The sequence below is a fragment of the Pelophylax lessonae genome, assembly GCF_965119305.1.
Source record: "Pelophylax lessonae genome assembly, chromosome: 1".
NCBI lineage: Eukaryota > Metazoa > Chordata > Amphibia > Anura > Ranidae > Pelophylax > Pelophylax lessonae.
Window position 1 is genome coordinate 295,774,785 of NC_138768.1, and position 19,007 is coordinate 295,793,791.

The following is a 19,007-nucleotide window of genomic DNA, read 5'->3' on the forward strand; positions in this document are numbered from 1 at the left end:
ACATATCCAATAAAAAAAATGTAATTTCTTCATCAATTTGTATGTCTACATGTTTTTTGATAAAAAAAAAAAAAAAAAACTCAATAGGTGTATATTGATTGGTTTGCGCAAAAGTCTATAAACTATGGGATATATTTATGGAATTTTTATTTATTTTATTTTTTTTACTAGTAACGGTGGCGATCAGCGGGACTTTAGCGGGACTGCAACATTGCGGCAGACAAATCTGACACTAAGGTGCACTTTTTGGGGACCAGTGACCTTAATACAGTGATCAGTGCTAAAAAAAATGCACTGTCACTGTACTAATGACACTGGCAGGGAAGGTGTTAACATCGGGGGCGATCAAAGAGTTAAATGTGTTCCCTGGGAATGCTTGCTAACTGTGTGGAGGGTGCTTTGACTGGGGAAAGACAGAGATCCGTGTTCCTGCTTAGCAGAAACACAGGATCTCCATCATTCCCTCTGACAGGCCGCCGTTCTGCTTCTCTCAGGAATGTAAACCGTGGTAATCAGCGCTGCTAAATATATTCAAATATAAATAAAGCATACAATAAATAAATATATCAATATTATATGTGCACAACAATAAATACTGTATGTTGCCAAAGTCCTTGTGCTCTTAAATAAATAAATAAATCAATAAATGAAGAATAAATAGATGAATGAATAAATGTCCTTTCTTGTGCAAATGGCAGATGAATAAATACAAGAGAAAAAAGTGCTTGTGCTCCCCCTTGTGGTTCCCTACTTACCAAAGCCAAATGTAAGTGAAGCTACAGATGATGCCCAAAGGGGAGGGCGAAACGCGTCTAGCGATTGGTTGAGCGTATCACGCCACATCCGGCCAGTGGAATGCACGCTGCGAGAGCAGTAACCACCAAGCCATGCACTGCTGTCTTTTCCATTTATGTTGTGTAAGTCATTTTCTTTGACCCAATAAAGAATGTTTTGGATGTACTTCACTATGGTTGACCTTTTGTTTTAGCAAGGGCCCAGAAGAACATCTATATCTACATTCAAGGATATTTCCAACTTATATCATCGTACAAGTCTGGCTCCATAAGAATTATTTATTACAGCAGAGAGATCTGACCATTTCCTCCCGCTTCACTTACATTTGGCTTTGGTAAGTAGGGAACCACAAGGGGGAGCACAAGCACTTTTTTCTCAGAAGTGGAGCACAGCAGCACTTGTATTTATTCATCTGCCATTTGCACAAGAAAGGACATTTATTCATTCATCTATTTATTCTTCATTTATTGATTTATTTATTTGTTTAAGAGCACAAGGACTTTGGCAACATACAGTATTTATTGTTGTACACGTATAATATTGATATATTTATTTATTGTATGCTTTATTTATATTTGAATATATTTAGCAGTGCTGATTACCACGGTTTACATTTCACTAAAGGCACTAGCACTTTAATTTTTCAGCAGCAGCTACAACACAATATCATTTAATTTATTTATCACTTTATATTTACCATAAGCACGAGGATATCTGCTTTTTATTCTCTCAGGAATGATCGCTAAGTGCCAGCAAACATCGGGTCCACCGGACCCTCTGATTGGCTCCCGCTGTGTCTAATCACACCCAGAAACAGAAATGATGTACAGGTACAAGATTTCGGCTGAAGGGCCGCCCTGCCAAAGTATACGTGGGGCGGTCCGGAAGCAGTTAAACTACTTTAGCTGTATTGTCAGTTTTAGCTGAGAAGACACAGCCTGCTGTCCTTTACAGATGGTTAGATTGCCTGTCTGTTTACACCCGACTGCCATCCGATCCAATACGCCAGATGGATGGGAAATGGATCCCCATCTGCCTGTTTTTAGCAGCCCGGATCAGATCGAATGTCAGGTGACACCAACTGCTCCATAGAGGAGACTAGAGGGTCCAATCGGGTCTGCTTGAAAAATTGGCAGGCAGACCCAATCGGTCTGCCCATGGCAAATGGCCCTAAGTCACCTAACCAAATACTGCTTGCTGCATAAAGAAAGTGAGGAATAGCTTTAACTAGCACCAATACTGAAAACTCCTCCTGTGCATTTAATATCAACTCTTGACTGGGGATATCACAGAGGATTAGGTTTAGAATTAACTGCAACTTCTCCAACCCTTGATAATACAGTACTAGATCTATGTTTTCTTTACTTGCACACAGATTTTGTTAGTTTGATTTGAGGTGTTTCCTCTGGTACTGCCCGAATAGACAAAAACCTAGCCATCTGGTCATGAAGTGATACCCGCTGAAGGGGAGGATAAGCTACTATGAGCTCTGATCTTCCTCTTCACTAGAAATCTCGTGACCAGGTGCATACGATGACCAGCACGGAAAAGAGCTTGGAGCAACTTGTTCTCCAGGAAAAGTAAATGGTTCAACCCTTCTTAGAATTTTATTTTAATAAAAAAATATATTTTATTTTATTTAAAACAGATATTTTATTTTAAATAAATGGGGATTGATTCCCAGTACTTTAAAGTATTAATAAATGAAAAACCTTTTTTTTAGTTTTAAATGGAGGGTACATGGATTAGAACACCTGTCATTTTTTGTTGCTGTCTGTGTCCCATTAGGGAGATTCACCCTCTCTATTTGTCCTGCTTACCAATAATAGTAAAAATTAAAGTAAAAGAAAATCTCAGATTTTTGGTTGACCCCATAATGGTAATAAATGGGGAGATCTGAAGGGGACACTAGTTCTGGGGACCTGGGGGTCCCCAAGAGTCTCCCTTAATTTGCAGGTATTTACGCTCACTTGCTGTTAGGCTATGGGACAGGAAGTGAAAGTAAATCTCTCCAATGGGACAAATATGGCAAACATAAACCTTACAGGGGTTATAACCTTCCATTATTCTATCCAAAATGCAAAAAAAACAAGTTTTGCCTATAGTTCTACTTTAAAGGAGAAGTATGGGAATTTCTTTTTTTTTTAGATTCATACTTACCTAGGTGGATGCAGCATCGGTCCGATGCTGCATCTGTGTTAGCATACAAGGTTTGTATTTAATCAGCAACAACCACTGTATGTCCTTACTGTGTGCCTATTACATTGTATGACCACTAGATGGCAGTGTTACATTTGTGAGTTCATGTTTTTTGTCTATGCACAAAAAGTAATAAACGAGTTCCTGCTCCGAACAAAGCAGTGTTCAGTGAAACAACAGACTGTCTGCCTGTACTTTGTTTAGCCCCAAAAGGTTATATCTAACAGGTTATGGGCCCAGGACATGTTACAGAAGCCCAGGATATAATACAGATTACCCCCGGATATAGCCAGATAGAGTGAGCTAAAGCAAGTAAGTGCAGGAGACAGCAACAGAAAGACGAACAGCAGAAATGGCTGCTGCCATCCCCTCAGCGAAGTTCTCCATTGCAAATCTGACAAATCAGAACTACCAATCTTGGAAATTCAAGATGAAAATGCTGCTTATAAGAGAAGGTACGTGGAAATGTATAAATGAACCAAGACCTGGACAGCCCACAGAGGAGTGGTTAGACAGAGATCAGAAAGCACAGAGCACAATCTCCCTGTGCATAGATGATGATCAAATCATACATATATGTAACTGTCAGACTGCTAAAGACATGTGGGAAGAGTTACAGAAAGCACATGAAAGAGTTAATCTCAGCAATAAACTGTATTTAATCAGAAAGCTCTATCAGACTAAGCTACAGAAAGACCAGGACATGCAGGACTATATAAGACAGACCTTAGAGATGGTGGAGAGACTGAGAGGGATTGGAGAAGAGATAAAAGATTTCCATGTTGCCGCGCTGTTATTAAGTGGACTTCCTGAAAGTTATGAGACACTTGTCACAGCACTAGATGCACGTCCAGATGATGATCTGACACTGGAATATGTTAAAGGCAAGCTTGTGGATAAATACAAGCGCAACACTGAAAGCATGAGTAATGTGAGTGTGTGTTCAGAGACAGCTTTAAAGACAAAAATCAAAAATAAACACAGTAACGTGCAGCTAGAAAAACGGGAATGCTTTGTGTGCAAGAAACCAGGACACCTAAAAGCAGATTGTAGAATCTGGAAAGCTAGAATGCAAAAACATAGTGCATTGCAACAAGCTAAGAATGTCATAGAAACAAAGGAGTATGCATTCGGATCCAAAAATGGTGTCACCTCTGTGCAAGCATGGTGTGTGGACTCAGGTGCTACAAGTCACATGACAAATGACCGAAGTTTCTTCACTCAGCTTGATGAAAGCAAAACAGAAGGGATAACTACAGTTAATGGACAATTTATGAAATCAGTGGGAATAGGAGATGGCTTTCTATACTGTCCTATCTCTCCAGATATCACTAAAAAGATCCATATGAGGAATGTTCTGTATGTGCCAGATCTTGAAAGCAACTTTTTGTCAGTAAAGAAACTCACTAACCAAGGCAATGTAGTCACATTTCAGGGTGACAGTTGTATCATAACAAAAGGGGATTGCTTGCTTGCAAAGTCTAAAATCATAGATGAACTGTATCAGCTGAACTGCAGTGAAATGGTTAAAATAGCCAAAGAGGATAAACATTCAAACTGCATCCACACTTGGCACAGACGATTGGGGCACAGAAATTCTGATACAATAAAGAAAATAGTTGAGAATAACTATGCAAGTGGCATTAAGATTAATCCATGTGATCACATAATGATTTGTACCAGCTGTATTAAAGGAAAAATGGCAAGGACACCTTTTCCCAAGCAGACCAACAGCAAATCCCAAAAACCTCTGGACTTAATACATTCAGATCTTTGTGGTCCAATGAAAACTATGACTCCAGGAAAGAAAAAGTACTTCCTGACCTTCATTGATGATTACTCCAGATATACCACAGTATTTCTACTTCACAATAAAGATGAAGTGCCAGAGAAATTAGAAGAGTATCTCGCTCAAGTAAATATTATTTTTGGCAGAATGCCCAGAGTACTACGAACAGATAATGGCTCAGAATATACAAGTGGTAAAACACAAGCCATTCTCAGGAAGCATGGAATTATGTTCCAGACAACAGTTCCATATAACCCAGAGCAAAATGGAGTTGCAGAGAGAATGAACCGCACACTGTGTGAAAGTGGGAGGAGCATCCTCTTTGATGCTGATATGCCAACTACATACTGGGGAGAAGCTATCACAACTGCATGTTATCTTCAAAATCGTTTGCCGGGAAAAGCAACAACAAAAACTCCATATGAACTGTGGAACAAAAGGAAACCAGATTTAAGACACATCAGAATTTTTGGAAGTAAAGCTTATGTACACATTCCAAAAGAAAAACGTACAAAATGGGATGCATGTGCAAAAGAAGGTGTACTTGTAGGGTACAGTGAATCTCAAAAAGGATACAGGATTTTACATCAAGACACGAACAAAGTAACAGTCAGCAGAAGTGTAATTATTGATGAAAGTTCTGTGTGCTCAAAGTTTGAACAAACTATTCAAACTGAGAAAGAATCAACATCAGTCACTCAAGAAAATAAGGAAAGTGATACAGAAATAGAAATTTCTGCAGAAGAATTAATACCTGAAACTGAACCGGAAATACCTTCAGTCAGAAAATCGACCAGAATCAATAAAGGTGTTCCAGCTGAACGTTTGTCTTACATAGCTCGCAGAGCTGTTCAAACTGAACCAGGTTCATGGAAAGAGATGCAGAAACTGCCAATGCATGAGAAACAAGTATGGAATAAAGCCGCTGATGAAGAAATGACATCACTCAAAGATCTCCAGACATGGACACTTTCAGAGCTACCTCAAGGTAAACATGCCATAGGATGTAAATGGGTTTTTAAAACCAAATGTAACTCTGAAGGGAAAGTCTGTCGGTAGAAGGCAAGGCTGGTTGCTAAAGGTTACTCACAGAAGTTCGGTGAGGACTATGATGCTACTTTTGCTCCAGTTGCTAAACAAAGTACTTTCAGAACACTAATGACAGTGGCTGCCATGCGTACAATGATTGTGAAACATCACGATATTAAGACAGCTTTTCTTAATGGTGATATTGAAGAAGAAATTTACATGTCACAGCCAGAAGGATATTTGAAAAAGGGACAAGAGCATCTTGTCTGCAAGTTGAATAAATCTCTTTATGGCCTTAAACAATCAGCTCGAGCATGGAACCTGAAGATTAATCAAGTTCTACTAAATGAAGGGTTTACAAGAAGCAAAGCTGATCCGTGCCTATATGCTAAACAAGTAGACACTGAGTGGATGTATCTGCTAATTTATGTAGATGACCTGATCATTGCTCACAAAAACAACAATGAAATTGCAAAGTTAACAGGGGTACTCAACAAGCACTTTGAAACTAAAGATCTAGGTGAAGTGACATATTATCTTGGAATTGACATCCAGCGTGAGAAAGATGGAAGTTTCCTGTTGAATCAGAGTGCAAAAATTGAATCTATTCTTCGGCAATTCAACATGACAGAGGCGAAAGGAGCAAGCACACCTATGGATACAGTCTATCCAAAGTTAGAAGGAGAAGATGATCTTCTCACATCCAATGAACAATACAGACAAGCAGTGGGGGCACTTCTCTGCATTGCAACCACTACACGTCCAGACATTGCAGCCAGCATGTCTCTTCTTTGCAGGCGAGTTGATAAACCACGTCAAAGAGACTGGAATGCGATCAAAAGAGTTATGAGATATCTGAAACAGACAAAAGACTTAAATTTGAAACTGTCAGCAAGTGGTAGTTTAAACCTCGTAGGATATGTGGACTCCGATTGGGAAGGTGATCACAGCACATGCAAATCCACAAGTGGTTACTTATTAAAATTTGGAGACAGTCCTATATCATGGTCCAGCAAGAAACAGATGTCAGTGGCATTGTCCTCTACAGAAGCTGAATACATATCTGCAGCTTATGCCAGTCAAGAAGTTGTGTGGTTACAGCAATTACTCAAGGATCTTGGAGAAGCAACATCAGAACTTACCGTCTTATTTGAGGACAATCAGGCTTGCATTAAGCTTGCAACAAGTGAGAAAATTAATGGAAGAACCAAGTACATCGATGTCAGACATCATTACATTCATGACTTAGTTGATCATAAAGTGATTATACTTGTGTATTGTGAGTCGGAAAAAATGATTGCTGATGCTTTGACAAAGCCACTAGCTAGAACCAGATTTGTGGATCTTAGATCAGAAATGGGATTGACATAGATAGTAGTTGTTGGGGTGGGGGTGTTAGCATACAAGGTTTGTATTTAATCAGCAACAACCACTGTATGTCATTACTGTGTGCCTATTACATTGTATGACCACTAGATGGCAGTGTTACATTTGTGAGTTCATGTTTTTTGTCTATGCACAAAAAGTAATAAACGAGTTCCTGCTCCGAACAAAGCAGTGTTCAGTGAAACAACAGACTGTCTGCCTGTACTTTGTTTATCCCCAAAAGGTTATATCTAACAATCTGTCCCCGCAGGCTCCAACACTGAGAACTGGCTGTTCAAACACCTCTGATCTCTGGGTTCTCACAGCTCCCCCGAGCAGAGAGGTGCTCACTATCAGCTCTCTGCTCTGCCCCTTTCTCCCTCACCATAGCGCTGGGCTGTGGAGGGGCGGGGAGCGGCCAACTCAGGCTCTCAGGAACTTGCTGGGAGACTGAGCCAGGTGCCGGTTCAGGCATGTGGGCAGATCCCGATTACATGGTCGCGTTCTTGCTCGAGTCTGGACCAGCTCTGTGATGTCAGCAGACATAGGACTTCAGCCCGCTGTCTGCTGAAAATAGGTTACAGGAGTGCAGAACGAATTACACTCCTGTGATTCACAGGAGGAGTACAGCCAAGTAAGCTTTGGCTGCACTTCTCCTTTAAGCTACTAAATGTCATTCCATAAGGATTTATATCAACTTTAATTAATATTAATCACATGACATCTTTGACAAAAAGAAGTCTACCCTAATGCACGTGTACTAGGGCATCACACTTTTCATATTCTAATGAATAGAGCTTTCACTATGTTCTTGTGACAACTTACCCATTGGTCTCATGTTGCAAAAATTCGATCAGCGTCTGCTTAGCCTTTTTGCTTTTAAATGGCAATGAAGTACACTAACCTTTCTGGCAATACTTTTTACAATATGATAAGATATGCCATATATTTAACTTTTATATCTAAGAATATTTAGTTAATCTGCATGTTTGGTTGTGTAACCTTTCAAAATGTGTTTCCACTTTCGTAGTCAAATTTGAAAAAAAAAAAAAAAACACTATATGTTTGTTTTGTGTACCTATTTACATAGAATTCCTAAAAATAATAAAAAATTGTTTGGAGAAGGACTGCAAGCTACTCTGAGTAATTTGAAAGAACAAAAACTCATTCTGTCCCCACTGACAAAGTCCATTGCAGAAGCCCAGTTTCTAGATCATTAACCCTTTGTTAAGACATACAGGGTTTAAATCTGGCTTATAACTGATAATGCAATCTGTCGCCACAGTACAGACAGTGTTAATTATCATAAGCAATAACTCCCCAGCCCCCTCTTTATAGCAGAGCAAAAGTTCAGTTTTGGAGTTATCAGAAAAGAGCATGTAAAATGTAAGCAGCAATTAAAAAAAAAAAAAAAAAACGTTTAAGTTATACTATATGAATGAGAACATGTAACAAATATAAAGTAGGCGTTATTCAAATTTGGCTGCACAAGCGCAAAAACACTTTTAAGTGTAACCCCACTTTTGTTCAGAAAAAAAAGTCCCTTCTAAATGATCAATGTTTATTGGAAGGATCTTAACAAATTTTATAGCAGATTCCTACCGCTGAGCTATTGTGTTCTGACCGTAGGACGGCGCCCTTGCTAAAACACTCCGCTCAGCGCTCTTAGCCATTGGCTTAGAGCGCTGATTAAGAGGCAGTCAGCCTCTGTTTTTCCAGCATGCACATCCGACAGAAGCCGGCTTCCATCAAGACCAACTGCCATACACACGGGCCGCCGACATTTGGCCTGTGTGTACTGTGGCTTTAGGCTTCTTTCAGAATTGGAGAGGCACTGCTGATGCTTCCGAAACATCTGTTATTTTTTTTTTTGTTTTTTTTATTGTTATTTATGTATATTATTATTATTATTATCTTTAAATTGTAAACTGCAGGAACCCATTTGACAGGCGGTGCTGCCTGTCATACTCTGCACTCTGAGTTAAAATTTCTGCAGCCCAAAGCAAGACATCACATTCATAACGTGTATAGCCTTATCAAGCTGTCTTGTTACAATTTGGATGGGTTGTCGGAGAGTGGGGGTTTTTTTTGTGCCCCCCATCTGAAAGAGCCCTTTAAGTGTTCTACAAGGAAAAAGCTGCACTGTTGGCATCCCTTTAGAATTATTTATCTCTTGGGCCTACAATCTGACTTTTATCTTAAAGCAGACTTCTAGGAAAATCAGTGAGCCAATTGCTCAAGCAGAAAATTACATTTCTCAGGGCGATCAGTACAGCAACTCCAGGTTGCCATATTGCAATAAACTCTACAGAAAATTACAGCGGGTGCACTTTGAAAAGGAAAGGTAATTTTTAATACCAATAAATGACAACTTGGCTTGTGGACCAATTGTATATGATAATAAAATCTATTTTATATATATATATATATATATATATATATATATATATATATATATATATATAAATTATATGAGCACAAGGTATATATACGTGTACAGTATCTCACAAAAGTGAGTACAACCCTCACATTTTTATAAATATTTTATTATATCTTTTCATGTGACAACACTGGAGAAATTACACTTTGTTACAATGTAAAGTAGCGAGTGTACAGCTTGTATAACAGTGTAAATTTGCTATCACCTCAACACACAGCCATTAATGTCAAAACCGCTGGCAACAAAAGTGAGGACACCCCTAAAAGAAAATGTCCAAATTGGATCAAGTTAGCCATTTTCCCTTCCCGGTGTCATGTGACTCGTTAGTGTTACAAGGTCTCAGGTGTGAATGGGGAGCAGGTGTGTTAAATTTGGTATCATCGCTCTCACTCTCTCATACTGGTCACTGGAAGTTCAACATGGCTCCTCATGGCAAAGAACTCTATGAGGATCTGAAAAATAATTGTTGCTCTACAAAAAGATGGCCTAGGCGATAAGAAGATTGTCAAGAACCTGAAACTGAGCTGCAGCACGGTGGCCCAAGACCATACAGCTGTATAACAGGAAAGGTTCCACTCAGAACTGGCCTCGCCATGGTGGACTAAAGAAGTTGCGTCATATGAAAGAAAAAAGGAGGCGCAAGCACCTAGTGCATTACCCGTGGCTCCCTTAAAATGTTTATTAAAATGCCAAAGACATACTCACAGACATGAAGAGTAAAATTGCAATAGAGAATCCACCACATGTGGAAATGAACAAGTCCCTGTAATTGGACTGCTGACGCATTTCAGGAGTCACGCTCCCTTCCTCAGAGCTGGTCCCTCTTTCAGCAGACAAAATTTATACTGAATTCATGTGATGGATTCTCTATATGCGATTTTACTCTTCATGTCTGTGAGTATGTCTTTGGCATTTTGATAAACTTTTTAAAGGTGTCCACAGGTAATTCACTAGGTGCTTGTGCCTCCTTTTTTCTTTTATGTGCCTATGTTTGGAGTTCCCTGCTTGAGGAGAGTGGCACGCCTGTCATCCCCATCAGAGTGAGCGCTTGGGTCATTGGATTGTGAAGAAGCTGAATGCATGTGCTCAGCGTCATATCCAGATGTTTTCTTTGGAAATAGATATATGAATGCTGCCACCATTGCTGCAGAGGTTGAAGGGGTGGGGGGGTCAGCCTGTCAGTGCTCAGACCATACTCCGCACACTGCATCAAATTGGTCTGCAAGGCTATCATGCCAGAAGGAAGCATCTTCTAAAGATGAAGCACAAGAAAGCCTGCAAACAGTTTGCTGAAGACAAGCAATTAAAGAAATGGATCACTGCAACCATGTCCCGTGGTCTGATGAGACCAAGATAAACGTATTTGGTTCAGATGGCGTCATGCGTGCGTGGCAGCAACCGGGTGGGGAATACAACGACAATTGTGTCTTGCCTACAGTCAAGCATGGTGGTAGGAGTGTCATGGTCTGAGGCTGCATGAGTGCTTCCGAAACTGGGGAACTACAGTTCATTGAGGGAACCATGAATGCCAACATGTACTGTGACATACTGAAGCAGAGCAAGAGCATGATCCCCTTCGGAGACTGCGCCGCAGGACAGTTTTCAATCATGATAACGACCCCAAACACACCTCCAAGATGAACACTGCCTTGCTAAAGAAGCTGAGGGTAAAGGTAATAAACTGGCCAAGCATGTCTCCAGACCTAAACCCTATTGAGCATCTGTGGGGCATCCTCAAACGGAAGGTGGAGAAGTTTAAGGTCTCTAACATCCATCAGCTCTGTGATGTCATCATGGAGTAGTGGAAGAGGACTCCAGTGGCAACCTGTGAAGCTCCGGTGAACTCCATGCCCAAGAGGGTTAAGGCAGTGCTCGAAAATAATCGTGGCCACACAAAATATTGACACTTTGGGCCCAATTTGGATATTTTTACTTAGGGGGTATACTCATTTTGGTTGCCAGCAGTTTAGACAATAATGGCTGTGTGCTGAGACAGCAAATTTACACTGTTATACAAGCTGTACACTCACTACTTTACATTGTAGCAAAGTGTCATTTCTTCAGTGTTGTCAAATGAAAAGGTATAAAAAAATATTTACAAAAATGTGAGGGTGTACTCACTTTTGTGAGATACTGTATAAACATATATATATATATATATATATATATATATATATATATATATATATATATATATATATATATATATATATATATATATATATATATATGGGCACAAGGTTCTTATTTGTTGTGTCCGTCCATTTATAGCAAGGCTTTCAAAACATACAGTAAGTGGATGCAGACAGCACTGCTAGAAAATACCAGACAAACACTGTGAACATAATATTGCACCGGTTGTAAAAGTTTTGAACAATAAACTCATCTGGACAATAGGGAAGTGTGCATCCTGTGACAACAACACACAATAGCCAGACTTAAACAATAGTTTCTGTGTAGTGCACTACAAACAAGAGTCAATGGTTTAGATGAATGTACTGTTGTTCTAATATTGGCTTTGCACTTTAGCAGATGGTAATAAATGAGTGCTGCATTTAGTCCCCTTTGGGAAGAACAATATCCAACTATGAAGGTCTTAGTGCCGGTTCACACTTATGCGCTTGCGCTTGCAATGCGAATTTGCAGTGCGAGTTTCCCTTGTGTTTTTATAGTACCAGCGCGATTGTAATGAAAATTTTATTGCGTTGATTATGTTAATTAAGCTCAGGAGGGGTGGAGCTGAGGGGAAAATCAAACAAAAAATAAAAATTCGCACATAAGAATTCGCACATATCTGAACTGATAATGCGAGTCCAGACCGATTTACATTGATGTCTATGGAGACTAAATTCGCAACGCAACTCTGTAAACTCGCACAAGACCCTTTTTATCATCGCATCACATTCGCATCTGGATCGCAACGCATAGATGTGAACGAGTGTCACGAATTCAATGAATTTTGTAAATGCATGCGATTGGAGACTATTTAGAACGCATAGCATTCGCAGTACAAGCGCATAAGTGTGAACCGGCACTTAAGCATGTCAAACCATAAAATACAAAAAGGTTTATGCAGTAAGAGATTGCAAATAAGGATGTGCACAGTGTAGTGATATAGAGCAACTGTCCAGATTTTGGTACATATCAATTAGCTAGTAGAAGTGAAACTCCAGACAAAGCTTTATCTTTAAAGCCCTGTACATACGATACGGGCCGAATATTGTTTGGTGCTGTACGGTTTCAATTGAACTGGCCGCCACTGCCCGGCATTCGGCTCGTGCGTACGGCAGCCGATCCGACAGAAGCCGGCTGAATGTCCTGCTTCTGTCGAAGGGGCAGGATCGAAAAAGGTCTGCTGATTGGCATCCAGTCGGCGCTCTCAGCCAATGCCCAACACAGCCCAATGACCTAGTGTGAATAAATCCTAAAGCCTGCGTCACTCTGCCGGGGGGACCCGATATGGACGCGGCTCGTCCCCATGGTGACGGGCGCATCCACCTTCCAAATAGCCAGCTGATAGCTAATACTACTTAATTAACCACTTTAGCCCCGGAGGATTTTCCTGCTTAACGTCCAGGCCACTGTTTTTAACTTGGCACTGCGTGACTTTAACTGACAATTGCGCGGTCATGCAACCCTGTACCCAAACAACATTTACGTCCTTTTTTCCCACAAACAGAGCTTTCTTTTGGTGGTATTTGATCACCTCTGCACTTTTCATTTTTTGCGATATTAATAAAAAAAGAGCAAAATTTTTGCGAAAAAATTGACATTTTCTACTTTGACAGTTAAAAAATATCCAATATATTAAATTTTTGTCATATATTTAGGCCAAAATGTATTTAGCTACATGTCTTTGACAAAAAAATTCTCAATGAGCGTATTTTTAACAACTTTAAGACCGGAAGATTTTACCCCCTTCCTGACCAGGCCCTATTTTGCGATTCGGCACTGCGTTATTTAACGGACAATTACGCGGTCGTTCGACGCTGTACCCAAATGAAATGTATGTCCTTTTTTTACCCACAAATAGAGCTTTCTTTTGGTGGTATTCGATCACCTGTGCGATTTTTAATTTTTTTTTTTTATAAATTCTTTTTTTTTTTTTATAAATTCTTTTTTTAATTTTTTTTAAAAAGAGCAACAATTTTGAAAAAAAAAAACAATATTTTTCACATTCTGATATATAACATTCCCCCAAAAAATTTACAAATCAAAATTTTTAAAGATTCTAGGCCAATTTGTTTTCTGCTACATATTTTTGGTAAAAAAAAAAATCACAATAAGCGTATTTTGATTGGTTTGCGCAAAAGTTATCACGTTTACGGGAAAATTTGTCATTATTATTTATTTATTTTTTTACTAGTAATGGCGGCGACTGCGACATTGCGGCAGACAGATCGGACCCCTAACTGACATTTTTGACACTTTTGGGGGGACCAGTGACATTACTACAGTAATCAGTGCTAAAAATATGCACTGTTACTGTAATAATGACACTGGCAGAGAAGGGGTTAACACTGTTGGTGATCTATGGGTTAAATGTGTGCCTCATGCTTACTGACGTGTGTGGGGGCCGGGAGGGGGTTGTGTGACACAGATCGCAGGTTCAGCTATGAATTATTCACCTCTTGGGTCCTTGTGATTCAACTCTACCTTGGGGTAAGTGGGCGTTCTCCTCGTACACACGGGGATATCCTGATTCCTGACTGCGTTCATCTATTCAGCAATTTCTACTCTGCACTCCATTACCATGTGCAAAATGGTTGTTCAATTTTGTGAGTATAACAGTAGCTCATTGTACACTGTACTATGATACTGTTGATACATAAAAGATGCACTATACAGTATACCATTAGTGTATTATTGTGTGACCACTAGTAGCATATACTTATATTCCAGAAACTATCAGTACCCATTGATGCATCTCTGAAGAAGGACTTATTTTGAGCATTCGGTAAACTTCATTTATACTGCAATTCGGATATATCCGAATCTCGGAAAAATGAAAAATTTGTCTGAATATTTATTTGGAATGAAACAAGCTGCACATGTCTACTTAGGAGACATAATTTTGCCCCTGTGCAAATCATTAGTATGACCTTATCTGAAATATTCAGGTCAGGTTTAGTCACCAGTTCACAAAGTTATCTATGAGGAAAGATTAGAGGAACTGAATTTATTCGTGAGAGAGAGGAGGTAAATAGGGGGATGTGATCACCATAAATAAATACATAGGTGGTCCATATAGTGAACTGGGTGAAGAGTTATTCACTTTCAGGTCTTTACAAGGGACGTGGGGCCATATCTTTATATCTGGAGGAAAAGAGATGTCCACACACTGAAAGGCTTCTTCACAGTAAGAGCTGTGAAAATGTGAAATAGACTCCCTTAAGAACTAGTTTCAGATAGTTCATTAGATTGTTTTGAAAAATTGATGGATACGTTCCTAAATGCACAAATATAACTGGATTTTAAAGTGATATTAAAGGCAGATATTTTTCTTTTAAATGTTACTCTGTGCAGTGTCTTTGCACAGAGCAGCCTCGATCCTCATCTTCTTGGGGTCCCTCGCCGTCCTTCCTGGTCCCTCCCTCCTGCCGAGTGCCCCCATAGCAAGCAGTCTGTTCGCTCCTCAGCCGCTGCTCTGTGTGACCATTCATATAGGGCCCGTCTCTGCTCTCTCTTCAACGGCTCACTTTCTGTGATTTACAGTAGCAGGAGCCAATGGCTCTCACTGCTGTCTCAGCCAATGAGGAGGCAGTGACCCAAGAGAGCCGCTGCTCTCATGCACATCCTTGGATCGAGATGGGCTCAGGTAAATATTAGGGGGGCTGCTGCACACAGAAGGTTTTTCACTTTTATGCAAAGAATGCATAAAGGTAAAACAACTTGAGCCTTTACAACCACTTACCAGCGGTAGTTGATCCTGGGGATTCAGGAAAGATTTGTTCCCCTGTTGGGGCAAACTGGATCTTGCTTTTTTGTTTGTTTTTTCTTTCCTCTGGATCAACTATAGGTATTAGAGTTAGGAATATGACATTTTTTCCATGTTTTTATTTTTTCTGTTGGTTGAACTAGATGGACTTGTATATTTTTTCAACCTAACAAAATATAGATTTTACAATTGCTACTGAGGAGTCGGAATTATTTGAATCCTCCATGTCCTAAACATTGAAACCCAGTTATATTGCTGCTGTAAGTATTGTTATTTATGAGATCATTATTATTTATAATAATTATTATTATTTGCATGTAATTCATTATATTATTGTATATTATTATATATTATATTATTATTATTATAGGAAATGTGCATTGTCTTGCTCTTACCACTTTGATTGGTCTCAAGGAGGAGATGCTGTCGCTCCTTCGGCTGTTAGTCCAGGAGTCCCAGCGAGGGTATTCTCCCTTCTCAAAGACAAATTGTTCTCCCTTGCAGTTTTGTTGTTCATATCCTACCCAGCTGTGGAATAGAAGCAAAATTAGATTTCAGGATAGTAGTGCCAGCCAGGCCCAGGAAATTTAAGAAATCTTCTGAATATTTAATATCCATTCTGAAATACTTTGTTGTATATGTCTACAGAGACCTAGCTAAAAGTTATTTTCCTAGTCTTCCCTGAAGACATGGCTAAGGCTTAAAGCTTTGCCTCATGTCTAATTGAAACAAAACTGTTGCTGACCTTGGGTACATGATTAGATGCCACCTTGCAAACCTTACTTTCACGGAGCGAAGGGAATAAGGTCTCCCCGTTCTCAAAAAAAATCAAGACTAAAGGAGTAGAGAATGTTCAGTTAAAAAAGCTGATGTTCATCAAGGAAAGTGAATGCTCACCTAGCTTAGTAAATATACAATCATGCAAAGGAAATTTTGAAAAAAATAGGATTTTTGTTTGTATGTGATTGGATAAATCACCTATAATAATCTAAAGCCAGCCATAGACGAAAAAAAAAATTTGTTTAGCAGGAACCGGCCAAATTTTGATCCATGTAGTTGGTTGTACTGGAGTCCAGGCTGCTTGCTCTGGGGGCACTTGGCAGGAGGGATGGGCCAGGAGTGCAGGTGGGTGATCCTAGAAGAAGAGGATCAAGGCTGCTCTGTGCAAAACCACTACACAGAGTAGGTAGGTATGAAATGTTTGTTAATTTTCCAATTTCCCTTTGGGATTAAAAAAGTATTCTGTATTTCTATTTTTTAAACTTGCCTTTAGTATAATTTTAATGCAACATATCTGCATAGGGCACAAAAATAGCCTTATCTACAGGCACACTACAAGTTAGAACAGTAACAGAATGTAAGCTTTACTAGATAAGTTGAGGAGTTGTGATCACATAATGCTAAAAGGTCTGCGCTCTCAGGTGAACTGGCAAGAATAGTATGCCAGTTTTTTTTCATAGTAGGTTTCTCACTTGAGAATATTTTTTTAATAAATCTCATAAACTAACTGTCATCCTTGTGTCTCTTTGATTTCTTGTTCCTTAATTTCTTAGGACAGCAGTTTATCCAGGCTACTTCTTCTGTTTAAATGAGTATCAGGAAGATACTCCAGCATGTACCTTACCTGGTAAAACAACCCATTCAGCTAAAAATTGAAATACATTTATAAATACCCTTTTCATAATCTGTTTCTAGCTGTATAAGGGGCTCAGAGAGGTAGGGGTGGAGAAACAGTAATACACCAATCTTCCCAGTGAATGACTATGCAGGGGGGAGGGGGAGTGTTAGCGCAAGTCTTGACCATTTAAGGACAAGCAGACTGTTCTCCCAGCCCAGCCAGAAAACTGACCATGCTGAGAAGAATGTGCTCTCATGCCTAGAATGGTCAATTTTAAATAGGAAAGCAGGGGGACTGGCAAGATCACCAGGAATTTCACTTAAGGGAAGTAATACAAAGAAAACCAGATACTTTTGCAAACAAGTACATGGTACAGCAGACACACATCAGGAATATGAAGTGTTGGGGTAACAAACACATTAATAGTTACATGGCTAAATGTGTTAAAATGCCATCAGATGTAGGTGACAAAGGATTTTGAAGGCCCCCACACCTAGTTTAATAATGGTTGTTCCATTTTGATATAGATGGCCTCTTACATGCCTCTTGCAAACCAGTTGTTCTTTGTCTAAAATGCTCACTAAAATCCTCACTGTCCTGAAAAGACTGTCTCTTTCATTTGTGTTTGGGTGTTGGGTCTTTTAGATATAAAAGCTTCTGCTTATCCCCTCTGTTCAAGAGTCCTGTGTTTTTGGCAAACCAGATGCTGACAAGGCCTGTGCTTGCAATCACACTGAAAGAAATATCATTAAAGGTTAAGTTCACTTCTAGTCTATTCACATTCTGTTTAATCAAGCCCTGATGGAATGGGTGTTTTTGGACCCCTGATACGCGTTATTTACTTTTGGATTGTCCACCTGACTTTTTTAGAATAAATTTGTATCTGGACCTCTTGGCTGTGGTGTGGTGCTTTCATTTTTGGTAAAATGTCCTTGTGGATGTTTTAGGAAAATCCTGGCCTGGGTAGCCACACACTTTTAAAGCACTTCTGAAATGGCATTGCTCCTTCTCTTTATACTCTGTTAGTTATGATTAAAGCGGAGTTCCACCCTAAAATTATACTTACCTCCATCTTCTTGCTCCGGGTGACCTGAAAAACAAATCGCAATTTTTTTTTTTTTACTTACCTTGTTTAGAAGATAATATACGTCATCGCTCCCAGGAATCAATGCGCCTTTCCCTGGCCCTGATGTCAGATTTCCGGTGCAGGCGCGGTTATACCTTGCTAAACAGCTTCTGGGCATGCCCAGAAGCTGTGCAGGGATGACGCTGCGGCACCGGAAGTGACGGCGGGGCCGGTGCAGTGCATCGTGGAACCGAAGAAGACGGAAGAGGACACAGAAGAGGATCGCGCTGGCTTCAAGCTGCCCACACCTGAGATGGCAGCGCTGGACAATACATTTTCAAGGTAAGTATTTCTTCTAAAAGGTAAGTGCAACCTGGGACAGATATGAGGCTAGCCATTGTGGAATGCACTAGCCCTGACTGTCCCGGGGGTATTTTTATTAAAAAAAACTTTCCCAGGGTGGAACTCCGCTTTAAGCAAATTTAATTTCTTGAAACGCTTCAACTATGTCTTGTCCCCTGTCTCTTATATTTTTGTCTACTTTGGATTTTTGGATTCTTCAATAAATATATTTTTATTCATCTTCAAGTCGGAGTGCAGTTTTCTACTTCTAATGAATACAGCTGCCGGGATTGCGGATCTAATGAGCACTCGACTTGGATGTTTTGGACACTACACACCTGAGCGGTTTTCCCTGTGTATGTATGTGCTATACTCTGTTGTTACCAACTTAGCCGGGTGTTTCAGAGTTCTAATAATCCAGAGTTT

General features: G+C 39.7%; 1 protein-coding gene across 1 annotated transcript in view; it reads right to left on the reverse strand.

The window, feature by feature from the left end:
• CRYBB2 (crystallin beta B2) overlaps positions 1-19,007 on the reverse strand; it is a 56,655-nt gene that overhangs the window by 17,559 nt on the left and 20,089 nt on the right. Inside the window, exon 4 of the mRNA XM_082246172.1 lies at positions 15,951-16,083. Coding sequence (XP_082102298.1) covers positions 15,951-16,083 — 133 coding nt within the window. The remainder of the gene's footprint in view (positions 1-15,950; positions 16,084-19,007) is intronic.